General features: G+C 37.6%; 1 protein-coding gene across 2 annotated transcripts in view; it reads right to left on the bottom strand.

The window, feature by feature from the left end:
- The window catches only part of SPG7 (SPG7 matrix AAA peptidase subunit, paraplegin), an 85,001-nt gene extending 59,907 nt beyond the window's left edge, over window positions 1-25,094 (bottom strand). Inside the window, exons 1-3 of one of the 2 annotated variants that reach the window (XM_036750197.1) lie at window positions 24,870-25,094; window positions 18,095-18,197; window positions 15,355-15,444 (exon numbers count right to left, since the gene is read on the bottom strand). In XM_036750197.1, coding sequence (XP_036606092.1) covers window positions 15,355-15,444; window positions 18,095-18,197; window positions 24,870-25,049 — 373 coding nt within the window. In that variant the 5' untranslated portion in view covers window positions 25,050-25,094. Of the gene's footprint in view, window positions 1-13,880; window positions 13,906-15,354; window positions 15,445-18,094; window positions 18,198-24,869 lie in introns of those variants that run through there. The other variant, XM_036750198.1, reaches the window with a different exon arrangement.
- Window positions 25,095-27,415: the final 2,321 nt, after the last annotated feature.

The following is a 27,415-nucleotide window of genomic DNA, read 5'->3' as shown; positions in this document are numbered from 1 at the left end:
GCTCCAAATAGAAGCAATATAGCTTTGTTTTGTACATAGAAGAGTACTGATTCTCACACCTCTTCTGGTATCTCTCCAATAAAACCCAGGACCTCTCCTATCAACACGAACTAGACAACATTCTAAAATATGTCCGTTCATCATATTAACATAGCCTAGTATCCTTATTATCTATCACTCATTGGAGGATATTATCATAACTGAAGTATTATTTTTCTTTACCCATCTACTACATACTGCTATGTACTCAAAACTGTGCTAGGTGCTACGGGGGAAATAGAGAAGTCTCTGTCTTACACACTACCCTCAGGAAGCCTGACTGGGAAGAAATCATATACTCAATAATAAGGAGCAATGAAAGACAAATTGTAATGAAAAACTAAACAGTGTGGTACAGACTATAGAAGTTCAACAAGAATCTAAAGGAAAGGGGATCAAAGAGGACTAGAATAAGTCAGGGAAGGTTTAAACAGAAAGAGTGACTCGAGCTAGGCCTTAAAGGATGCATAGGTTTGGGGACTCTATGGAGCTAGGGTTCTTAATCTGGGGTCCATGAACTTGTTTACAAATACATAGGTACAGATAGCGATATGATTGGTTTCCTTTGTAATCCTCCATATCCTACATATTTTTAAATAAAGCCTTATTATAAGAAGGGATCCATATGATTCACCAGACTGCCAAAGGGGCTTATGACACAAAAAAGAGAAAGAACCATTAGTGGACAGGGAAAGGGAGGCCAATTCCTGGCACTGGAATCAACAAAGTGAAGGCATAGAGGCAGAACTAAGCACTGGCCAGTGAAAAGTCCTGTCTAAAATCGGCCCAAACAGAATTTGGGGAAAACTTTGTTATGGAAATTTTTACAAATCCTTTCCATTTTTTTCATCTGTTTGTTATTCTTCTTTCAGCTTTAGCCTGAACTGCTTTCACAACAATCTAGCTTAAATTGGTCCTACATTAATTTTTCTGCAAACTTGGCTTTCCCTCCACTGTTTTTCATTGTTTTAAGAATTGATGCCATTCATAAATAGTCCAACATTTAATTCTGCAATATTTTACAAATGAGTTTATGTACTAAACTAGTATTACTTTTTCTAAAATCTCTCTCTGTTTTGCAAGAAGATCAAATGTTTGTTGCCTCAAGCAGTTTCCAGGTCCTTTTGTCCTTCTTGAAGCAACTTCTTTACATCAGATAAAATTCAAGAGGAAATGGTGATCCTCTATATCAATATTTGTTCTTCATTATCAATTTTTTGAAGGAAAACCTTGTTTAAATATTGGAGCTATTTTAACTGCATCCAATCAATCACTCAGAAAGCATATAGCAAGTACCTACTATGTGTCAAGAACTATGTTAAGCACTAGGGATACAAAAAGAAATTAAGATGCTTACTGGAAATCAAGAATATCTGAAAGGCAGTTGAAAATACAACATTGGACATCTCCAAAGAGATCAGGACAGGATAGGTAAATCTGAGAATCATCAGCACAGAGATGGTAATTAAATCCATGGGAAGTGATGAGATCCCCAAGTGAAACATTATAATGAAAGAAGAGAAGAAAGTCCAGGAGAAAACCCTAAGGGACACTTACAGTTAGAGGGTGTGATCTGGCAGAGGAGCCAGCAAAGGAACACAGGTGGGAGAGGAACCAGGACAGAGGGGCTCTCCTGAAAACCTAGAGAAGAGAATATCAAGGAGAAAAGAGTAGAGAGTAATTAAGAGTGTAAAAGGCTGCAGAGAGATCAAGGAGAATGAAGATTATGTAAAAGCTACTGGATTTGGCAACTAAGAGATTGTTAGCAACTTTGGAGAGGGAAGTTTTGGTGGAATGATGTCAGAAGTCAGACTATAAAGGGTTAAGAAGAGACTGAGAGGAGAGTCCCTGGAGGTTCCTACTATACATGTCTTTTTGAGGAACTTGGTTACAAAAGGCATAAGAGATATAGGATGGTAGTGTGATAGTGAGGATTTTTTCAAGATGGGGGAAAAAAGGGCATGTTTGTAAGTAGCAGGAAATGAGCCAGTAAAGAAGGAGACAGTGAAAACAAATGAAAGAGTGGGGATGACAACAAGGGACAATCTGTTGAAGGAGATGGGATGGGATTGTTTAAACAAGTAGAGGGGTTAGCCTTGGTAAGAAGTAAGGCCACTTCACCACGTGAGGCAGAGGTGAAGGAAGAGAGTGACAGAGGGCAACCAAGTGATAGAGGAAGAATAGGGGTCATCCTTTGGGGACAATTTTTATCTTTTTTCTAATAAGCACGATCTGACCACATAGTGACCACTGATTTAGAAAGAACTCTATCAAGTAACAAATTATTTGCCATCTATTAAGATGTAACAGTTTCATCTCTTGTGGTATCATATGATGATTTACATTTCCAGGCCCTTCTCTCTTAACAAAGTGTTTGTGATATATTAGATATAGATATATAAATGCATACATATGTATGTGGGCATGTATGTATACGTACGTATGTATGTATGCAGAGCAGGAGGATTTTACATATTGTGTAATGCTATATAAAGGCATGAGGCCTCTTCTTTTGATGAATCAGTTTCCATTGTTTTACCCTTTTCCCAATGATGCGCTAATGAACATTAAAATTCCTGGCAATTAAGAGGTGATTAATAAATGCTTATTGGATTGAATGGATTGACAGTCAATAGGCATTTGTTAAGTATCTACTATGTGCAAAGCACAATGCTAAGCACTAGGGATACAAAAAGCTGTCCCTGCTCTAACACAGCTCCCAATCTAGTGGGTAAGACAACATGAAAAACAACAATATTCAAAGAAGATATGCAGATATATAGAATATATGTACATACACACACACATACACATATATGCAAATATATATACACACACACACATAAATGAAAGATCAATTGGTGATAATAAAGAGAAGACACTAGAATTAAAGACAGGGTGGGTCAAGAAAGGCTTCTCACAGAATACCAGATTTTACCTGTGGCCTAAATGCAGCCAAGAGATGGAGATGAGCAGGGAAAGAATTCCAAGCATGAGGGACTGAGTCTGGAGACAGAGTGCTGTAAGGGAGGAACAGCTTGGAGGCCCAAGTCACCAGACTGCAGTCTGCCAGGGGAGGTGGACTGTAAGAGATAACTAGGAAGGAGGAAGGGGCCAAGTTGTGAGGCCTGTCAATACCAGAGTTTTTCATATTTGATCATGCAGCCACTTGAGTGTACTGAACAGAGGAATGACATGGTCAGATCTTTACTTCAAGAAGGTTAATTTGACAGTTGCTTAGAGGATGGACTGGAGTGGGGAGAGACTTCAGGCAGGGAAAGAAGCAACAAGCTAATGCAACAGTCTAAGCATGAGGTAATGAGGGCCTGTGCTAAGTTCTTTGTAGAATGCCTTTGCAAGGGTTACTGGTACATAGACTGAATCTTGAAGGTGATTTTTTTTTTAACAAATATTTACATGCAATGCAAGGCAAGCAAAGTCTCATAAAATTGTTTTCTGAACAAAAGACACAGACTTAATTCAAAAAGACATAGCTATATTAAAATTAAGCTGCTGGCCTAAAGTATATCATGCAAGTTCAAATCATATTTCTTATTGCCTTGGAACCACAATAAAATCAACTCTACCAGGATAAGTCAGAAATAATGAAGAAAGAAAAGGCACTAGAATTAAGGAGGCTCAAGAAAGGTTTCTTGTAGAAGGTGGGATTTCAGCTGAGACTTGAAATAAAGCCAGGGAAGCCAGGAGATGGAGAGAAGGGAAAGAATTCTAGGCACGGGGAAAGCCAGTAAAAATGCCCAGTCTGAAGATAAAATGTCTTATGGGAGGAACATCAAGTATCCAATGTCCAGGAATGAACCAGTGCCATTGTATCACAGAGTACATGAAGTTGAGGGTACAAAATACCAATGGAAAGAGAAATGCAAATCAAAACAATTCTGAACTTTTACCATATAACCAAAAAATTGGTAAAAATTAAAATTTATGAAAATGGTCTGTATTGGTGGGCTACAAAAATAATAGACATACTAATATACTATTAATGAAGTTGTACATTGGTCCAACTATTCCAGAAATCAATTTCAAGTTACACCAAAGTGACCAAAATGTCAATACACCCTGACCCAAAGAACCCAATAAGGCATATAAAGAGGTCAAAAATGGAAGAAAAAAAAGGCCCAAGAAACACCAATAATGATAGCAGTACTTTTTTGCCATAGCAAAGAACTGGAAACAAAGTAGATGCCCAGTAATTAGGGAATGGCTAAACAAGTTGTGGTTTATTAAAGTAATGAAATGTCACTGCATCCTAAAAAGCAAAAATATAAAAAAATTCAGAGAACATAGGAAGATTTATATGAACTAATGGAGTAAATTGAACCAGGAAAACAATATACACAGTGACCAAAACAATGAAACTGGAAAAAATAAAAAACAAAATAAACCCTGTACTATTATCACGACCAACCTAGGACACAGAGAAGAGATGAGAAAATGTATCTCCTACCCGCTCCTCCCCCCCCCCTTTTTTTTTTTTTTTTTTTTGCAAATGTGGAGGATGGTGTGTGGGAGAATACATATCCTGTCAGACATGATTAATGTGTTGGTTGGTTTTACTGAATTGCTTTTTTCATTTCTTTCAAAATTTTTTATTGCAAGGGATGGCTCACCAGGCAGGCAGGGGAAGAGATATATTTGGAAATGAAGGTGATATAAAAACAAAAGATTTTTTTTAACATTATTCAGGGGCAGTTAGGTGGCCCTGTGGATAGAGCACTGGCCCTGGAGTCAAAAGGACCTGAGTTCAAATACGGCCTCAGACACTTGAGACTTACTAGCTGTGTGACCCCAGATAAGACATTTAACCCCGACTGCCTCAACAACAAAAAAAAAACATTTAAAGTTTTGAGTTCCAAATTCTATGCCTCCCTCCCTACCCCCTGCCCTCTGGGATGGTAAGCAATCAGATATAGGTTATACATGTGCAATTATATACATTTCCATATCAGTCATTTTGTACAAGAAGACTTGAATAAAAAAAATTTTAAAAAGAAAGTGAAAAATAGCATGCTTCAGTCTATAGTTAATCAATATCAGTTCTTTCTCTGAAGGTGGATAGTATGCTTCATCATGAGTCCTTCGGGATTGTCTTGGATCACTGTATTGCTGAGAAGAGCTAAGTCATTCACAGTTCATCACATAATATTGTAGTTACTGTGAACAATATTCTCCTGGTTCTGCTCACTTCACTCAGCAACACCTCATTTAAGTCTTTCCAGGTTTTTTGGAAATCCTCCTGCTTATCATTTCTTATAGCACAATAATATTCCATTATATCGCATACCACAGCTTGTTTAGCTATTCCGCAATTGATGGGCATCCCCTCTATTTCCAATTCTTAACCACCACAAAAAAAAGCTGCCATAAATACTTTTGCACAAATAGGTCTTTTTCTCCTTTTTTGGATCACTTTGGGATATAAACCTAGCAGTGGTATTGCTGGATCAAAGGGTATACACAGTTTTATAGCCTTTTGGGTATAGTTCCAAATTGCTCTCCAGAATGGCTGGATCAGTTCACAACTCCACGAACAATGCATTAGCATCCCAGTTTTCTGACATCCCCACCAACATCCAATATTTTCCTTTTTTGTCATATTAGCCACTCTAATAGGAGGTGGTACCTCAGAGCTATTTTAATTTGCATTTCTCTGATCAATAGTGATTTAGAGCATTTTTTCACATGACCATTTATCAATTGGGGAATGACTTGTGTTCTTATAAATTTGACTTAGTTCTCTATATATTTGAGAAATGAGGCCTTCATCAGAGATACTTGCTGCAAAAATTTCCCCCAGTTTTCTGCTTTCCTTCTAATTTTGGTTGCACTGGTTTTGTTTGTGCAAAAGCTTTTTCATTTTATATAATCAAAATTATCTGCTTTACATTTACATACATACATACATTTACATACATACATGCTCTCTGTCTTTTTTGGTCCTAAGTTCTTCCATTATCCATAAATCTGACAGATAAACTGTACCATACCAATGTGCTTATGGTGTCACCTTTTTTGTATAAATCATGTACCCATTCTGACCTTATCTTGTTCTACACCTAGTTTTTGCCATACCGTTTTCCACTTTTCCAAGAGATTTTTGTCAAATAATGAGTTTTTCTTCCAAAACCTTTGATCTTTGGATTTATATGCTAGATTATTATGGTCATTTACCATAATGTAATTTGTATCTAATCTATTCCACTGATCCACCACTTTATTTCTTAGCCAGTATTAAACTATTTTGATAATTACCCGCTTTATAATGCAGTTTGAGATCTGGTATGACTAGACCACCTTCTTTCACATTTTCTTGTTCATTGGTTCCTCTGATATCCTTGAACTTTTGTTCTTCCAGATGAATTTTGTTATTATTTTTTCTAGCTCTATAAAATAATTTTTGATACTTTGATTGGTATGACACTGAATAAACAGATTAACAGGCAGAATTGTCATTTTTATTACATTGGCTCAGCCTACTTATAAGCAATTAATACTTTTCCAATTGTTTAGATCTAACTTTGTGTGAAAAGTGTTTTATAGTTATGTTCATATAGTTCCTGGATTTGTCTTGTCAGGTAGACTCCCAAGTATTTTATATTGTCTACAGTTATTTTAAATGTAATCTAGGATTTTCTAAGTATAATATCCTATCATCTGCAGACTGATAGTTTTGTTTCCTCACTGCCTATTCTAATTCCTTTAATTTCTTTGATGAAAAGAACTTCAATAGAGACATGTTTTTGAATTTAACCAAATTGTTAAGAGATTGATGGCATCAGCAAGCTGCTTCATTAGAAAAATCAAGTACCATTTATTTATTCAGTGGATAGGGTGCTGAACTTGGGGTCAAGAAGACCTGGATTCAAATTTTACCTCAGACACTTAGTAGCTCTGTTAAGTCACCTGGGCAAGGCAGGTAACTTCTCTGGCTTCCATCTCCTCATCTATAAAATGTAGAGGCTAGAACTGACCTCTCCATTCTCTTCCATCTCTAAATGATTCTACGGAAAACAATTAACCTAGAAACAGATAGAGGAGAGATAATCTTAGAATCACTGGCCTACCTAAAAATCACAACCCATTAAAAGAAGCCTGGACACCACATTTCAAGAAATAATAAACGAAAATTGCCCCCATCTATTAGAACCGAAGGAAAAGGTAAAAACAGAAAATAAAAATCCACTGGTCACCTCCTAAAAGAAAGCCAAAATTAAAACTTCGAGGAATATCACAGCCAAAATAGAGTTTTCAGATCAAGGATAAAACAAGGATGCTTACAGCATCCAAAAAGAAACATTCCAGCATAGGAACCACAATCAGGATCACAGGAATATAATATTCCAAAAGGAAAAGATTGAAGGCTTACAAACAAGAATAACCTATACAGTAAAAGTGCACATAACCCCAAAGAGGAAGAAAAAGGACCTTTAATGAAAAAGAGGACTTTCAAGTATTCTTGAGGAAAAGGTCAGAACTGAATAGAAAATCTGAAATGTAAACACATGAATAAAGTCGAGTCAAGTCATGTCAAATTTCCTAGATTCCATGCTAAATACTGAGGATACATAGAAAGGAAAAACGTTCTGCTCCCTCAAGAAGCTCACCATCTAATGGAGGAGACAACACACAAACAGCTGTGTGCAAACAAGAAACATATAGGATACATTAGAGATAATCTCCGAAGGAAGGTAAGAGTATTAAAAGGAATCGAGAAGGGCTTCTTGGCAGAAGGTAAGATTTTAGCCAAGGTTTAAAAGAAAAAAGGGAAGCCAGTAGGCAAAAATGAGAAGAGAGAAAATTCTCAGAATACAGGGATAGCCAGTGAAGAGAAAAATAAAAAAGTAGATATATTTGATTAATCAGCAAAGTTCATATAATGAATTATTTTACTTTTAAGAGTGAAAGAAACAAGTGGCATGGTATCTCAGAACCTTAATGAGGACGTAAGTAAAACAAGCACATTGCCTTGGTCCTGCTCTGTTTTAATGGTCTTAGAAGAAGGAAATAGGAGGAAAGGGGAATTTACAAGGGAGGAAAGGAAGAATGGGAGGGAACTTAGTATAGCACATAATAGGGCATGAGATGAAGAACATATAAACAAGAATGGGATGAAAGGGGAATAGGCATCCCATGAACCTCAATTTCATCTGAGTTGGACAAAGCAACCCACCCACGCCCATCACCACACACACACACACACACACACACACACACACACACACACACAAAATGACAGCTAGAGAAGTACATTAAACTCAACAGGCAAATACTGTATTTCCCCATGTATAAGATGCACACTTTTTCCGAAAAATTTGGGGTGTAAAAACTGGGTGCATCTTATACAGTGGTTGTAGATTGTTTTACTTGCATTTCCCACTTTTTCGCACTTGTTTTTGCGCTCATTGTTTTGCATTTGTTACCAGTATATTAGGTTACATCTTACCACATTCTGCCCAGAAATGGCTCAGAAAAGATTTTCATACAGTGCTGAATTCAAGTTAAAAATGATCCAGTTTGCAAAAGTGAATGGAAATCGTGCTGCTGAACCTAAGTCTGGTCCTCCTCCAACTGAGAAAACAATCCAAGACTGGCTACGGGAAGAAGAAACCCTACTGAAAATGCCACAGCAGAAGGCGGCCATGAGAGGCAAGTCAGCAAAATGGCCTGATTTAGAGAGGGAATTGAAGATATGGATTGAAGAGCAAAGGGCAATTGGAATTCCTGTGTCCACAAAGATGGTTCAGCATGAGGCAAGAAGAACTGCTGATGAAAAAGAAATTACTGATTTCAAAGGAGGACACAATTGGTGCTTCAGGTTCATGAAACAGAATAGACTAAGCATACATATTCACACCAGACTTGCCCAAAAGATGCCTGAAGGCTATGAGCAGAAGGTCCTTGAATTTCATCATATTATTGTATGAATTTTATGAATAAAACTTGAGTTTAGTAACTTTATGTAATACATATTTTTTTTCAAATTCTGGGCCCCAAAATAAAGGTGCATCTTATACATGGGAAATACGGTAGGTAGGGACAGGGAAAAGAGGATTTGAGAGACAGGGCTGTACTGGGAAGAGTAGTGATCTGCAAAAAAAAAAAAAAAATATTCCCAAGCAGAACAGTGAAGTGTGAAGAGAAGATTAAAAGGAAAGGAAGAATTAAAAACTGTGATCAGAGAATGGGACAAGGACAAAGGGGATGAGAGCAAAAACAGACCACTTCAATTACAGATGACTAATGTTAAGCAAACTTTTCTTTCACCACCTTCTTCTTTGAAAACAGAAGGAAAGGGGCAATGAGAGGGAAAAGTACAAAAGGAAAGAATAGAAGGAAATATACAATTAATAATCGTGACAATTAACAAGAACAGGAAGAACTCACCTAGAAAACAGAAGAGGCTAGCAAAATGGATTAGAAAACAGAATCTAAAAATATGTTTTTCAAGAGAAAGATACTTGAAATAGATGCAGAATTAAAACAAAGAGCTGGAGCAAAAAGTATTATTCTTCAGGAGAACTAAAAAAGCAGGGGGTAACAAAAATTATTTCAGAAAAAGAAACAGTAAAAATAGAATAATAAGAGATAATACATTACATTATATACATTATATATAGTGTGTATATATATATATATATATATACACATTATATAAAGCACCAGATAACAAATCAATACCAATACTTAATATGTATTCAAACAAAAGCATGGCATCTAAATATTTAAAGGCAAAGTTCACTGAATTTCAAGGAAAAACACATGGTAAAATCGTAATAACGGGGTACCCTAAATGTACTGTTGTAGAATTGGAAAAATTTGACAAAAAGATAAACAAGTTAAGGACCTGGATAAAACTTCAGAAAAGTTACAACAGATCTTTGAAGATTATGCAATGGAAACTTAAAGAAATTTACATATTTCTCAATAGTGTATAGCATCTTTGCAAAAAATGATAATATATTGGGGCATAGAAACCTCACAACTACAGAAAAACAAAAAAAACTAAGCAAGCACTTTACTGATCATAATGCAATAAAAAGTACAGTAAAAGGCTCTGAAGATTAAAATTCCTTAGAAACTAATTTAATCCAAAAGAAGTGGTGAGTCAAAGAACAAATCAAAGGAATAGAAAATTCAATCAAAGAAAATAACAATGAGACAACACACCAAAACTTACAAACTATAGCTAATGCACTCCTTATGGAAAAATTTTTATCTCTGATTTCCTTAATCAACAAAAAAGATGAATAAATTATGCATGCAATCCAAAAAAAAAAAACCTAAAAAATAAGCCAAAAAAAAAAACACCACAAAGTAAACATCAAAGGAGCAATTCTGAAAATCAAAAAAGATTAACAAAACTAAAAATAAAAAAATTCTTGAACTGATTAAAAAAAAAATCAGAAGTTGGATTTCTGGGGGAAAAAAACCATAAAGTTTCCTAGTCTGATCTTTTAGTGAGGGAAAAACCAAACTATATCAGAAATTAAAAAAAGAATTCACAATTGAAAATGAAATAAACAATCCTGTCCAATTTCATGCCACCAAAACTGATAACTGAGATGAAGTACAGTGCCTGGCACATAGTGAGTGCTCAGTAAATGGATGTTGACTGATTGAAGTAAATGAATATTTACAAAAATATAAAATACTCAGATCAACTGAACAAGAGGATTTAAACACCACTATCTCAGAAAAAGAAATTAAACAAGTTCTAAATGAACTTCCCAATGAAAAAATTCTCGCACCAGACAGATTTACTAGTGAATTCTATCAAACATTCAGAGAACAACTAATTTCAATATTACACAAACTTTATGCAAAAATAGGAAAAGAACGGTACAAACTCTTTCTGTAATACAATTATGATCTTTACACCTAAATCAAGGAGAGACAAAGCAGAGAAAGAAAACTACAGACTAATTCCCTAAGGAACATGTATGCAAAAATATTAAAAAATATTAGCAAAGACGTTAAAACAACGTTTTTAAAAGATTATGTGCCATGACTGTGTTGGACTTACACTAGGAATACAGAGTTGGTTTAACATAAGGAAAATAATGAGCATAACATATTCTTGTTAATATAGTAATAATACAAAATAATTTTACAAGACATGATTATGAAGATTCTGAAAAAGTTTTTGACAAAGTCAAACAAACTATTTTTGTTAAAAACACTAGAACACATAAAAATAAATGTATCTTTCCTTAATATGATAAGTAGTATCAATCTAAACCTAAAAGTAAACAGCGTACATAAGGAAGGTTGGTTGTCATAACTTATTTAATATGGTGCTAGAAATGCTACCTATAGCAATAAGACAAAAAAAAAAAGGAATCAGAGAAATAAGCATAGGCAAAGAGAAAACAAAATTATTGCTTTTTGTTCTTGATATGGTCCATCTAAATAACTCAAAAGAGCCCATTAAAAAATTAACTGAAATAACTTCAGCAAGGTTACAGGATATAAAACTCATCAGTATGTCTGCATTTTATCAATAAAATCCAGCAGAAAGAGATATTTCATTCAATATAACTCGAAGATTTTAAAAATTATTTGGGAATCTAGCAGGACATACATAGAACTATATCAATATAATTACAAAGCACTCTTCATATAAAGACTGACCTTTATAATTAGAGAAATATTAATTGCTCATGGACAGGCTGAGACAATGTAATAAAAATTACAATCAGTATCACTTAAATTAATTTAGCTATTCAGTGCCTTACCTTCAACCTACCAAAGGATTACTTTAAAAGTAGAAAAAGTAATAAGAAATTTTATCTAAGAAACAAAAGGTAAAGAATCTCAAGTGAAACAGTGGAAAGAAATGGGAAGGAAGGAAGAGTTACCAGTACTAGATCTCACACAAAACTTACAAAGCAGTAAGTATCAACATTATTTGGTACTGGTCAAAAGAGAAATTTATCAGAGAAACAGCTTAGGTAAACAAGATACCGAAGCAAATAAATATAGTAGCATAGTGTTCAGTAAACCCAAAGACCCCAACTACTAAGGGAAATATTCACTATTTGACAAAAACTACTAGGAAAAAGTCAAACAGAAATTAGGTAAGTAACAGTATCTCACATCACATAGCAAGATAAGCTCAAAATGGATAAATAATTTGGATATTAAAGGTCACATCATAAACAAATTAGAGAGCAAGAAAAGAATTATCTTAAGCAACTTAAATATCTTAAGGATAGGAGATTTGGTTGATGACCAAAAAAGGGATCAAGTAGATAAAATGAACAATTTTGATTACCTAAAATTGAAAAAGTTTTGTACAAATGCAGCTTAATATTAGTGGGAAAGTTACCTAGAGAAAAAAAATCTTCATAGCAAGTTTCAATGATAAAGGTCTCATATCCAAGATATATATGGAACTGATTAAAATTTATAAGAACAAAAGCCATTCCCAAGAAATAAATGGCTAAAGGATATAAAGAGGCATAAGAAATTCAATATCAAATCATATCAACAATCACATTTTTAAATAGTCCAAATCATTAATAATTAGAAAAATGCAAATTGAAAGAACACTCTCAAAGATGACAAAAAAGGAAAATTTTAAGTGTGGTGGGGATGTAGGAAAATAGGGTCACTAATGTCCTGTTGGTAGACAGCAATTTAGAGCTGTTCCTAAAAAAGTTATTCAATTGTCTCTAACCTTTGATTCAGTGATATTACTACAAGGCCTATATGCCAAAGAGATCAAAGAAAGAGGAAAAGGCTCTAAATGTACAAAAATACTTAAAAGCAAAAATAGTAAAAGCATTCTGCCAAAAGAAATGACACAGAGAGTTTCAGAGAAACCCAGAATGACTTCTTGTTTGAAATGAGGCTCACGGACAATCAGGACAGCTTTGAAAGTTACATATTGAATTTATTATACTACTTGTAAAAGACAAAGCAAGTAGTATACACACTATAGAGGTCTATATTTTCATACACAATATTTTTATATTCTATGATTTGGAAATGTCCATTTTATTATGTGTTTGTTAAATTAAGAATAAGAATTCAAAATTTTTAAAAAAGCAACTATGGGATTTTCTAGCTAGCAATAGAGGCTTAGAAGTCAAACTTAAAACCTGGAATTTCCAACTCTGTTCCAGGAAGGTACAACTCACAAAATCAAATTACACAGAAAAGCCAATTAGCTGAAGCACCGGTAACTACTGCCAAAACCACCAAAGTCAGGGAGATAGTAAAGAGAAATATTTAGGTCAAACTCTACTCTAGACCACATAAAAAAAGCTGCTGAAACCTGTTCATATACTGTGATTCAGCAGCTTTTAAAGAACAGTGAACTACCTTTTGGAAGTATTTTTCCTAAGGGTAGTTAATGCTTATGGCAGGGAGGAAGCCAGGCCAGTGCTATTTCCACGTCATTCCACCAGAGAAATGCCCCTGCCCTGCATCGCTTTAGGTGTCCTCTTCCCACATGAGAATGTAAACTCACTGAGAGCAGGAACTTTCTTGCTTGCTTAGAGAAGTATCCCCAGTGCTTAGCAAAGAGTAATAATAAATGTTTCCTTCAGTTTGTATCTAAATAGCTTCTTAAACTTAATAAGGTGGTATTATTTAAAAAAACTACAAGCCTCAGCAAGCTATGCTTTATCTAGACACAAGCAGCTTAGATCTAAATAGAAGCAGCACTGGGAATATGTCTCCATAGTTTAAACTCCGTATTTAAGATGGAGTCAACATATTAAATTAATCAATGAAACTAGCCCTGCTTTTGTTTCTCTCATTGTATTTATGTTCTGAAGACTATGGAATGAAATGTTTTAATCAAATACACTAACCTGGTCACTCACTTTTGTACTTAATCCATCCTTTCTTGGGTGTTGGGAGAGATGGGAACTGGAAATTTCAGTGGACTCCAGGTCTGCTACTGATGACTCAAGGCGATAAGAGTAAGGCAGAGAGAAGCTGGTGAGGAGGGGACTGCTAAACTGCACCACAAGCACAATACCAGCTCCAAGGAAGAATTTCTGAGCTTTGGGAAGTGGTCCCAGATGTAGAGACAACTGAACTTAAACAGTTACTTCCTCCGACACCACTGTACACTCTAGGGTCCTGGAGATTCCAAATAGTTCTGATCTTCACTGGAGGCTTTTACTTTTGGCACAACAGAACATCTACTCTTAACAGGTTCAAATGTCTGAACTTCATGAACACTGATGATTCCCTCAACAGATGTACTGACGCGAATATTTCTATCACGTAGGTGTATGACAAGGAATATTACAAACTCTTATCTGGAGACCTCAAAGAAAGTCAATTAAAGTAGTGCTATTTGACATGACCATTCCAAAAAGGTACCAAGTTGGAGGATAAGTCAAGCATATATCTCTGAAGTCCTCTTGCAGCTACAGAATGTAGACAGTGCTCCAATTTTCTTCAATTTAATTCAAAAAACTGTATGTGAGGCACTGTGCAAGTTATATTCTGGGATTAGACATATATAAAGAAAAATATAAATAATTCCTGACCTCAAGGTATATGGGGGTGGGGGTAAGAGGGAATACATTGAGGGGAACAGGGATAGAGAGAAAAGGAAAAACACGTGACACAGATAAGAAAATAGAAAGTAATTTGAACAGGGAGAGAGCAATAACCACTGGAAAGTGGGTCATGGAAGGCTCCACGAAAGAGGTGTCAGCTGAAATCAGCCTTGAAGGAAATCCATTCCACTGTTCTTAGTGGTCCAAAGGAATGGTACCTTTACCTATTCTTTTTTCTCCATTACCTCAGCCCTTTTGGAGTAGCTCCCAGGGTGAAGGCAGCAGTAGTCATCAGACCAATGCTGGCAGGTGGGCATTTGTGGCTAAATCATCTGCACTCATTTCTCCCCACCACCCCACCACTCCAAACAGTGGGGGAAGGATGAAGACAGACTCCAAAGGTGGGAGGACATCTAGGTGTGTGTAGAGCCAAAAGTATAATTATATCCAATACATAAACTTGTGTATGTGTCCATTGAGGAAACAAAAGAGGTCTGAGTCAGATACTTGTCTACTATTAAAAAAGAAATGAAATAAATTTCATAAACATAGTCCATAAAAAAATGTGGTATTCCATAAATTAAAGATTTATATAAAGTTGGAAAAGACTAAATGGATTGAAATGTCAATCAAAATCTAACACACAGAAATGTGACATCTCACGAATCCCAATCTTTATAAGGCTGGTTTTGCACACTACTGGTACTTCTATACTAAGTTAAGTAATTTCTGAACAGCAGATAAAACAACTATTTCAAAATCTCAGACCTACCTTCATCATCTTCTGGTATTTTCCCCTTGGATTTTTCTTTCTCTTTATTCTTTTGTTTCATTCTGGAGGTACTAAAATAAGAAGTACCACCTACAAGGAATATATGCAGTATTTAGTGTTAAGGTATGAAACTACAGAGAGAAAAAAAAGCTCACTACATGATGAAATGAATGAAACAAGACAGAGCATCTGAAAAATTTTACCCATTCATTAGATAAAATGAACAAGTGTGATTTATGGGATGAATGATTTAGAAATAATTTTCCCCATGATGTTGTTTAAAACGACCAAGGTAGAGCAATCCATATTCAGTGATTATGGAAATGTGTTAGGAAAATGTTGCAGGAGACAATTAAAGCTCTTTAAGTGGATCATTAATGTGGAAAATAATTTTTTTGTCCAGACCTGCTATTTAAGGTGGAAATGCACATTGGCAACTCATTTGTAACTTTCAGTACTACAGAGTTGCAAGGGACCTTGACTGAGAGGTTAATAGATTCAGCAATGAACATATAACTAATATGTTTCAAAGGAAGGACTATAACGCAGGTCTTTCTGACTCCAAAGTTGTTCCTCTATCCACCCCGACATTCTATCTCTTAGGAATTCACAAACAAGTAGCTTTCTTGAATGAGGCAATATCAGTAACCTTCTTGTCACTATCACTAGGATACGCCAGAAAGACAGCACCATCTACACTAAAGGCCTCAGTTTGTTCAAGGCCTTTGGATGAGAGAACTGCCCTTAGCAAAATTTTATTTTTATAAATAACACACACATTTAAAAACAGTGGCCTGAACTGTCACTTTCTTTATAGGAATGCTGATAGAACTACAAATGAACCTGGTTGGAAAGTAACTGTCACGTACTAAAAGGATTATTTTGAAGTCATGAAGATCTTTGCCACCTTCCTCTGTTTCTCACCCTTAAGTACATTTTAAAAGGAAAAACCACACAGAATTCACATGTGCAAGCTACTGACTCAAAACCAATTGGCACGCAGACACACTCTCCATTATCACATATGGATAGCAGGCTGCTTGCTGGTAATTAGGATTCTACATATTTCAATCTTTTTCTGCTTCTCCACAATAAAAACAAGCTGAACAAGAGGTATACAGTATCTAAGCTAAAGGTTCTTGAACCAAGGACTAAAAGAAAACATTAGGTAGGAGGTCAGCCAAGTAGTAAAGTGACTCACTGAAGGGCAATACCTCTCTATTTTAAGCGCTAAATTCTTTGTAGTTTATTTTCAGTTCCATTCTGAATTTAAAACATTCACAGCAACATTGCAGATCTGCAACAGAGCTACTTCCTTCAACAGCTGACAGAAGGCCAAAGACAACATGGAAAAAACAGATTCATACAGTTTTGGGAACAATCTTTTTTATTCTTGTTTACATATCTGAAGGTTTATTTTAGTTGAAATGTACAATAAAAAGTTTTAAAACTCAAGATTTATTTTTTAAGTAGTACAATGTCACTTCTAGCCACGTGAGAAATATTACATAAAAATCAAAGCAACTCCATATCAAACAAAAAAAGAAAAAAAAACACCATTCAGACCTTAAATATATCATCCTTCCTTAATTCATTCTAGCATATTCTAATGAAATATGAATTTTACTGATGGAAGAAATTCAACAAACATTTCTTAAGTACCAGCTAATGAAATATGAATTTTACTGATGGAAGAAATTCAACAAACATTTCTTAAGTACCAGCTAGGCACTTCACTAAGCAAAGAATAAAACAATCCTAAAGCAACTGTTAAAATTCTTGTTTGTAATCAAATGACCAGGGATAGGACAGAAAGAAGGAAAGAAATAAGCATTTATTAAGCACTTACTATGTGCCAGACATTGTATTAAGAACTTTACAAATACTATCTCACTTAATCCTCACAACAACCCTGGGAGATATATATTACCCCCATTTTTACAATTAAGGAAACTGAGGCAGAGAAGTTAAATGACTTGCCCAGGACCGTATAGCAAGGAAGTATCTAAAACTGGATTTGAATTCAGGGCTTCCTGACCCCAGGCACAGAGCTTTATCCACTGCACTATCCAGCAGCCTTTAAGAAACAGACATGTGATTTCACTGGCATAGGCAACTCCCAGGGGAGGAATCTGTATCAGTGGAGGCTAACACTTGCCTAGGGTCACATAGCTAGCATGTGTCAAAGGATGGACTGGAACCCAGGCCTTCCTGACTTAGAGGGTAACTCTATATCCACTAAGTCACAATGCCTCTTATTGCCAAATGAAGAGTTAAACTTTTTTGCCAATATCAAACTGGCAACATTATTATTTCTAATTTAGACTAATGGCATTTAGAGCTGTACAAGCTCCTAAGGCCTTTCATTTTATAGCTGTGGAAATTGAGATCCAAGGTCAAATGACTTACACAAGGTCACACAGCTATTTAGGGGGAAAGTGGGACCGTTGTGCCTTGCTTTTTCTCCCTCATACATATAGTGAAAAGCAAATATTGTACAGGCCAGAGAGGATTTGGGAAAACTTGGGTTTGAAATAGCTCAGATACCTGAAATGGCTGTGTGACTCTGAGTAAGAGAGAACCTCTTAAAGCCTCGGCTGAGCATCTCCCCCATAGAACAGAGAACATATGGAAAGTATTCCACAAACTTTAAAGCATGAGATGTCATCTAGTATTATTATTGTTGCTGCTCCTGCATTTCAAAAGGTTCATACCTGAGGTTCACGCAAAAGGTTCATACCTAAAAGTTTCCAGAGTCTGACTGGATTCTGAATTAGATGTTGTTTCAACAACAATCCTCTGATTCCTTGAAAGGTAGGGGATAATGTCCTCAAAAGTAAACTCTGAAAGGAAAAAAACAGTATCAGGGATCAAGTTACATAGTGTTGTTATTGTCCAGTCATTTCAATTGGGTCCGATTCTGTGACCCCATTGGAGGTATTCTTGGTGGAGATACTGGAGTGGTTTGCCATTCCTTCTCCATTTTACAGATGAGAAAACTGAGGCAAAGAGGGCTAAGAGACTTGCCTAGCTTCTACAGCTTGTTAGTGTGTGAGGCCACATTTGAACTCAGGAAGATGAGTCTTCCTGACTCTAGGCCTGGCACTCTATTTACCGCACCACTTCACTGTTTTTCCAGCTGTGCCCATATTCATTTGTTCTCTTGGTTAGCAGTGTGTGTTGAATTAATACAAACTGATAGACTAACTGCTCTTCAATGCTTAATCCTTCCCTAGTGAAAAGATCAAGGTCTTAAAAACTGGCTTGTGGATGTGACAAGCTTTTCTAGAGTAGTGGCGTCACTTAGCTATATTACAAGTAAGAAATAATCACAGTTACATAATGCTTTAAGTTTACAAAGCACTTTAAATGGTATCTCATTTAATCATCACAATGATGTTATGAGGTAGGTAGGCAGACAAGAATCATTACTTCCATTTTAGAAATGAGGAAACTGAAGCAAACAGGGTGGAGTGACTTGCCCAGGGTCACCTAGCTAGTAAGTGTCTGAGGTCACATGTGAACTCCGCCTTTCCTGAGACTTGGCATTCTACCCACTTTGACACCTAGCTGCCCCTGCTCCTTCCTACCACCTAACAATTTCTATTTCCTGCCTACAGAAAGCCTACCTATTTTAAAAGAGCTGTAGATCATATGACATGAGGTCAACTATAGAAAACTCAAAGAAAAAAGCACTCTAATAAAGAAAAAAATCAAGGGGTGCGCCAGATGTGAAATTAAGCTGCATAAAAGTGATCTGAGCAAGTCTGGAAAAAATTCTAAGTATCCAGATATAGTGGAATCAATTAGTGACCATGTATTAAGTGCCTACTATATATGCCTAGCACTATACTAGGGATCAGAAATAGAAAAATGAAACAATCTCCATCCTCAAGAAGTTTACATTCTATTGGGGGAGAAAACATACACACACACATACATACACATACACACACACACACACACACACACACCCCATATATAAAACTTTTGCCAACCTTAAAGTGCTAGAGTGCTTATAGTGTTTTATATATACATATACACATACATACATATACACATATACATAAGTAAATGTATACATACATACACACAACACATACAACAATACATACACATGACAAATTAATTTAAAAAAGATAATTTTAATTAAAATAAAATTTACAAGTTTCTGCACAAACACAATGCATCTAAGATAAGGAAGGAAGCTGCCAACTGGAGAAAAAAATCTTTGTCAAATTTTTTGAACAAGCATTTGATAACTAACAGAAGTGTATATAATATATATAAGACCAAAAGCCATTACTCCACAGATAAGTGTTCAAATGATATAAGAGCATTCTCAAAGGAAGAATTTGACATTTTTAATTTTATGAAAGAATGTTCCCAATCACTAGCAAAAGAAATGCAAATCAAAACCGTCCTGAAGTTTCACTCCACACACTGCAAATTAACAGATGTTAAAAGATGGGAATAGTCAGAAGCAGAGGAGTTGTAAAATAGGCATTCTACTGCATTGTTGATAGAGCTATAAATTAGCACAACCATTTTGGAAAGCAATTTGTAGTTACCCAAATAAAGTGGCTAAAATGTCCATATCTGTTGACCATAGGTTCCACAGCTAGGTATTTATCTCAAGGAGGGCACTGGCAAAAAGGAGGACAGGGGAGTTCCACATGCTCCAACATATTTACAGCAGCACTTTTTTGTGGTTGCAAAGAATTGTAAACAAAACTAGGTACCAGTTAATAATGAATACCTAAACAAATTACAGTACATGAATATAATAGAACATTACTATTCATGTTGGAAGCAATGAAAGAGGCAGCTAGATGGCCCTGTGGATAGAGCACTGGGTCTGGGATCAAGAAGACCTGAGTTCAAATATGGCCTCAGATACTTAATAGGTGTTTGACCCTGGCCAAGTCACTTAACCTGTTTGCCTAATAAACTGGAGAAGGAAATGGCAAACCAGTATATTTGCCAAGAAAACCCCACAAACAATGTGGTCCACAGGCTCATAAAGAGTAGGACACAACAAGATGAAACAATGAAAATGATTATTAAAAAAAAAAAGAGGAGCCTAGAAAGACCTACAAGAACTAAAAGAGAAGTAAGCAGAACCAGGAAGATAATCAGTACAACTACTGCAATGTCAATGGCCAGACCAACCACCACAAAACAATCAAAAATGAATGTTGTAAAATTACAAAAACAAGGTTGGTACTGAAGAAAAGAAAGAAAAAGAAACTTTCCCTTCTCCTTTGCTGAGGTGGGGAATATTTTTTTATTAATTAATTTTAATTAATTAATGTATTAATTTTATTTGCTACAGGTGTGGAATATCGTATGTATGGCTAGGTGGTTTTTTTCCAACATACTGATCACTTCTACAGAATTTTTAAAAATGTATGTCAGTTTTGCTAAATTTTTTTTCTTTAAAAAAAACTTTGTTATGTTAGATGGCTCTCTGGGAAGAGGAGAGGGATGGACATATCAGAAAATTTAGGCAATGTGAAAACAAAAGGTATCAATAACATTTAAAAAAAAAACAACTAACATTTATTAAGTGCTCTGTGCAAAAAACTGTACCAAGGACTGGGAATTCAAATACAAAGCTAGACAGTCTCTCCCCAGCCTAAAAGAAAAAGAGTGAAAGTCTCTAGGCTCTAATTAAGAGACAAGCCTCAGGCATTTCCCAAAGGATAAATGGTCAAAGTATACAAACAAACAGTTCTCAAAAGAATTGCAAACTATTCACAACCACAAGAAAAAATGCTCCAAATCACTAATAATAAGATGCAAATAAAAAAACTTAGAGGCAGCACCTCAAATCTAATAAGCCAAATCTAGGCGGGGCTGTGGCAAGGGAGGTACACAATTGCATTGTTGGTATAGCTGTTACTCAGGACAACAATTCTGGAAAGCAGGACAGCTATTCTGGAAAGTGATGAAGATTCTATTACTGGGCATGATCCTCAAGAGATCACTGATAAGAAAGTCCCCCAATACACTAAATGTTTATAGCAGTACTAGTGGTAACAAAGAACTAGAAACCAAGGAACTGTATCACCATATTCACTATCAATTGGGGAATGGCTAAACAAATTGTAGCACATGAATATAATGGAATATCATCATGCTGTAAGAAATGATGTAGATGATGACTACAGAGAAACCCTGATTGTTAAATCATTTTTTTTTAGTCCCATCCAACTCTTCGTGACCCCATTTGGGGTTTTCTTGGCAGATATTGGAGTTGTTTGCCATTCCCTTCTCCAGCTCATTTTACAGATGAGGAAACTGAGACAAACAGGGTTAAGTGATTTACCCAGAGTCACATCTGAACTCAGGTCCTCCTGACTCCAAGACCAGTGCTCTATCCACTGGCCACCGACCTGCCCACACAGAGGTCTGGAAAGATCTATATGAATTGACATAGTGAAGTAAGCAGAGCCAAGAAATAGTATACACTGTGACTACAGCAACGCAGATGTAAAGAATTAAGAAAAAACAAGTGAGTGTTACAAAATAAAGAACAAGCATTAAGTTCAAAGAAGAAATAAAAGACTCTACTCACACCTATTTTGAGAAGGGGGGTCCACAGTATTACACACTGTTCAAAACTTCAGACGTTTTCTGTGTATCGATCAGTTATGCTGATTTTTCCTTTTTTCTACCTTAAAAAAATGCTCTGTTATATGTGATGGATCTTTGGGTTATAGGAGAGGAAAGGATATTGGGGAAAATTACAGTGATGTAAAAAAAGATGTCAATAAAAACTTTAAAAAAAAAAGGAGAGACCAAACTTTACATTCTAATGGGGAAGACCAAACTATAAGGAGGGTGGGAAGGAAGCATTTATTAAGTACCTACTATGTGCTAGGCATTGTACTAAGTACTTTACAAATATTATCCCCTTTGAGCCTAACTACAACCCTGGGAGGTAAGTGCTATTATTACCCCCTTTTTACAGTTGAGTAAACTGAAGGAGACCGAGGTGAAATGACAGGGACACACCGGAAGTAAAGTGTCTGAGGCCACTCCAGGCTCAGCATTCTTTACACTGCACCATCTAGGTGCCAGGAAAGGGGGTTGTGGTCACCCTTTTCAATGACAAAAGCAGTGGTGATTTGATTCCGGTCATCAGAAAAAGACATGAAAAGTAGGGGAGGGGATAGGATAAGAGAGAACTGGCAGATTAAAAATTTCACGGGGCGATGAGGGCAAATGGTCCCAGAGATTGTTCAGTGGCTGAGCTCCTCCCAGGCACAGCCTCTAATGGTCCAAACAGTCAAGGACTGTTCATTCAACACTTGTGTGCCAAGGATTGTGAAAACTCTGAGAATACAAATCCAAGCAGAAAGACAGACAGTTCATGACCTCATGTGGTTCACAATTCTAATGGTGGAAGATAACACATAAAAGGGAGCTGGAAAGAAATGGAAGAATTAGGAATGGAGCCTGAAAAAGAAATGGCTGGCTTGGGCTGGTCTGAGCACTTTCTTAAAAGTGAGGTATTGGTAGGAACAGACCAATCAGAGAAAGTGGATGCAGCTTACAGAACACATGCAACACATACACAGTGGGAATTCAATTAACATTTCATAGCATCACATCCACAAATGAAACATGCTTCACATAAGCGGAGTGAGGAAGTATCTTAGGAGATCTTAAGGCCATTTAGCGGAACAGGAAGGTGGGCAGTGGATAGAGTGCTGTGCCTGGAGTCAGGAAGACTCATCTCCCTCAGTCCAAATCTGGCCTCAGAAACTTACTGGCTGTGTGACCCTTGGCAAGTCACTTAACCCTGTCTGCCTTGGTTTCTTCCTCTGTAAAATGGGCTGGGGAAGAAAATGGCAAACCTCCAGTACCTTTGGCAAGAAAACTCCAAATAGGATCACAAAGGGTCAGACAGGACTGAAAGGACTGAACAACAACAAAAGGTCATTTAGTCCAACCCCCTCAATTTATAGAACAAGAAACAGAGAACCATAGGGGGTTTATGACTTTCTCAAAGACACCCAGATCAATCCTCTACCTAAACAGGAATGCTCTCTACAACATCCCCAAAGTCATTATCCAGCCTCCAAGCTAAGACCTCTATATTTCCATATAATTGGAAAAAGGCAGCTAAGTGGTACAGCGGATAGAGAGCTGGACCTAGAGTCAGGAAAACCTTAGTTCAAATTCTGCCTGCCTTATTTAGTTAGCTATGTGACCAGGAGCAAATCACTTAACTGTTGACTGCCCAAGTTTTCTCAACTGTGAAGCAGGAATAATAAAAGCAGAGTTGTTGTGAAGATTAAATGAGATACCTGCAAAGCGCTTAATACAGCATTTGATAAAACAAATGCTTGTTCCCCTCCCCTTTGTAATTCTACATATTTTATTTTGTGTATTTAACATCATTATTCTGAAAAAGATTCATAGGCTTCACCAGATTGTCAAAAGGGTCCCTGACAAAAAAAAAAAAAGGTTAAGCAGAGATGAACTGCATTATTATTTTTGCTTCTTAAGACAACTCATTTTACTTTTGGATCACTCTATTTACTCAGGGACTTTTCCTCATGAACAGGTTAAACCTTTTTTTTTTCCTATACATTCTATTTCCGCACTTTAGGACCAAGCAGAGTAAGTCTCTCCTGGTACATCTGATGCAAAGAGGAATAAACACACCCTCCTACTCAGGTGGTCACCTGGGATGCTACTGATGGAAGAGATGAATAGTGAATATAACAAGTGGGAAATGGACCAAGAGATAGTTATGAAGATATTTCACAAGACTGATTACAATGAGAACCAGAGAGCATTCATAAATAGGGAGAACAAATGGAACTTCTGGAAGTTCCTGAGGCTCATAATCACTGGCAGAAAGAAGAATGGAAATAAGGGGTCCATAGGCCTCAGACCGTACTGGGGGAAAGTGGCATGGAAAAAAGAGCCCTGGGTGTGAAGCTAGAACACGTGGGTTAAAAAGCTTCCCCGCTACTCTCTGGGTCTCAGTTTTCCCAAAGGTAAAATGGATGAGCTGGACTCACAAAACTTGAAGGCGTTTTCCAGCTGGGACTGATCTGATTCTAGGCTGTCCCCCATCCCTCGGATGCCCTGCTGCCCTCCTCGCTTGCCTCCCTGGTCTTCAAGGCTCAGCTCCAAACCCAGCCCTGCAGAAGGCCTCTCCCTCCCTCTGCCTGCATTTGGCACCGCAGCCGGCCGTGGGCGCGCCGTCTCTACCCTTAGAATGGGAGCTCCCCCAAGAGCAGGGGCTGCTTCCCCAGCGCTTAGCACACTGCCGGGCACCTAGAAAGCGCTTGACAAGGCCGGGTTTGTGGAACCTGCAGCGAGGGCCCAAAGTCACGGAAGACCGAGGCTAGTTTGAGGGGTGGGAAGGAGATCCCACCTTGGGAGAGAGGGTGAGGATCGGGGGCGAGGCCGGGGCTGGGGGCGGGGCCCGCTCCTCCTCCACCACCCCTCCCCCCGCGGGCGGAGCTCGGGGGCCAGGCCCGGGAAGTTACCTGTAGGACTCGTCCACCAGTCCCAGCAGGACCCCTCGAGGGACAGCAGAACTGCCTCCCCCCGAGCCCGGCGACAGCGGCGGGGACTGGCCTGAGGGTCCAGCTGGATCCCGCGGCCTGGAGCCGCCATCGGCCCGGCCGGCGGCGGAGCGAAAAAAGCAGCAGCAGTGCGGGCGCCATGATCCCTCCGAGAGCGGCGCCTGCGCACAAGGTGCCTCTCGGACCAGAAAGAGGCAGGCGCGAAGGGGTCGGAGCGATGTTGGTGGAGGATCCGGGGAGCGGACGCACAGGGAGCTCCTGCGCATGCGTCATCCGGTCCACCCTTCACTCCACCCCCACTCTGCACCCTGTCCGGACCCTATTCAAGGCCCCGGCGAGGACCGGCCACTCCTCCCTCCTCTTGCCTTCTCCTCCACGAGCCCCATCCTGACCTGGACTAATAATTCCCAAGAGTTGTCTCCACTTCAAAGTACGCTACGCATTTGTCCCCATAATAAAAACCGAGTCGAATCAACCAGCATTTATAAAGCACCTACTGTGTGCCAGGCACTGTGCTAAACGCTAGGCATATAAAGAAAGGAGAAAAAACCGTCCCTGCCCTCACAGTCTGATGGCGAAAACGACATGCAAAAAACGCATATAAACACGAAGTATATACAGGACAAATTGGAGATAATTACAGAAGGCAGACATTAAGGGGAATCAGGAAAGACAATAAAAGATTTGACTTGAAGCAAGCAAGCAAGAGATAAAGGGGGAGAGTTTACCAGGCATGGGGCACAGCCAGAGAAAAATGCCTGGAGTCTAGAGATGTCTTGTTCTAGGAACAGACAGGAAATCACTGAATTGTGGAGTAAAGGGAGATTTGGGGGGAAGGAGGAGTGGGATATAAGAAGATTGGAAAGGTAGGAGGGGGTCAGATAATAAAGGGGGTTAAAAAGCCTACCAGGATCCTACATTTGATTCTTGAGATAATAGGGAACCTCTGGAGTTTATGAGTTATTTTATTTAAGTTTATAACATTCATTTTTTTAAGTAAGATTTTGAGTTTTAAATTTTTTCTCCTTCCCTCCCTCCCATCTCACCTTCCCAAGAAGGCAAGCAATCTGATACAGGTTATACATGTGCAATCTTGTAAACAGATTTCCACATTAGTCACGTTGTGAAAAAAGGGAAAAGCCATAGTGGGAAAAAAGTGAAAATAGTCTGCTTTGATCTGCATTCAGACTCCACAGTACTTTCTCTGGATGTGAATAGCATTGTCACTGGAGTTTATTGAATGGAGGGTGATGTATGTGAGGCAATTTAGGGAGATGTATTGATCAGCTGGGTGATGATTTGGCATGGGGAGATACTTGAGGCAGAGGGACCAAGGAGAAGGCTCTTACAATAATCCAGGTATGAGGTGAGGAGAACCTGGACCAGGGCAGTAGCAGTGCTGGAGGTGTGAAGGGGTCATATATGAAAGATGTCACTTAAGTAAAATCGTAGGAGAGGGTTTGGGGAGGGGCGAAGATAGAGTCGAGTTTTGCTTATGTTGAGATTAAGATGACCATAGGACAAGCAGTTCAAGATTACTAATAAGCAGTTGGAGATGCATGACTGGAGGTAAGGAGGAAGTTGGGGTGATAAGATTGGGTTCTGTCCTCTCATCCCTTTAGTGAGCTTCCATGATTTCAGAGAAATGATGAGAAAGCATGCCATCTATCTCCTGATAAAGATGTGATAGACACAGTGCAAAACGACACATAGTTGTTTTTTTTGGACACAGCAAATATGAGAATTTGTTTTCTTTGACTGTACATATTCGTTACAAAGTTTGTTTTTCTTTCCATTTTTTTTCTAAACTGGGGAGAAAAAGTTATAAGACAGAAGAAAATCAAAGTGTGTTAATAAAATAAAACTTTTTTAACTTAAAGAATGGTTTCTATTTCTATACTTAAATAGATTTTTCTTCTGTTAAGAGGCAATCCCAAAGTGGAAATCCACTTAGTATTTTCAGAAAACCCAGTCCTGTTTTGAGCCCTGTGTTTCTAGTATCAGACTCCACTCTCCAATGGAACCAACCTAGCCTATGTTTGGAGGAGTCCATTGCCAAAACTGAAATGGATAGAGGAAGAAGAATCTCCAAATCATCAAATTTTTTAATTGGAAGGGAACTGAGTGGCTATGTAGACCAAATTATACCCTAACAGAAGTTTCACTGCAAAATACTGGATAAGTGGTCATTGAGCCTTTGCTTAAAGCCCTACAATGAGCAGGAACTCTCTGCCTCTCTAGATAGCTTGTTCAGATGTTAGCCAGTTAAAATTGTCAGGAAGTTCTTCCTAACACAAAGCATAAGTGTTCTCTTTGCAACCTTGTTCAAAAACAGAGGAAAAGGAACTATAAATTAAAAAATACTTAGAGCAGCACTTTTGTCATATCAGTGAACTAGAAACACAGTAGGGGGTGCAGTAGATGGAGGGCCCGACCTGGAGTCAGGAAGACCTCAGTTAAAATCTGACTTCAGACACTTACTAGCTGTGTGACCCTGGACAAGTCAC

The sequence above is a fragment of the Trichosurus vulpecula genome, chromosome 3 (genome assembly GCF_011100635.1).
Source record: "Trichosurus vulpecula isolate mTriVul1 chromosome 3, mTriVul1.pri, whole genome shotgun sequence".
NCBI classification, from domain to species: domain Eukaryota; kingdom Metazoa; phylum Chordata; class Mammalia; order Diprotodontia; family Phalangeridae; genus Trichosurus; species Trichosurus vulpecula.
This window is presented reverse-complemented; position numbering and strand designations above follow the sequence as displayed.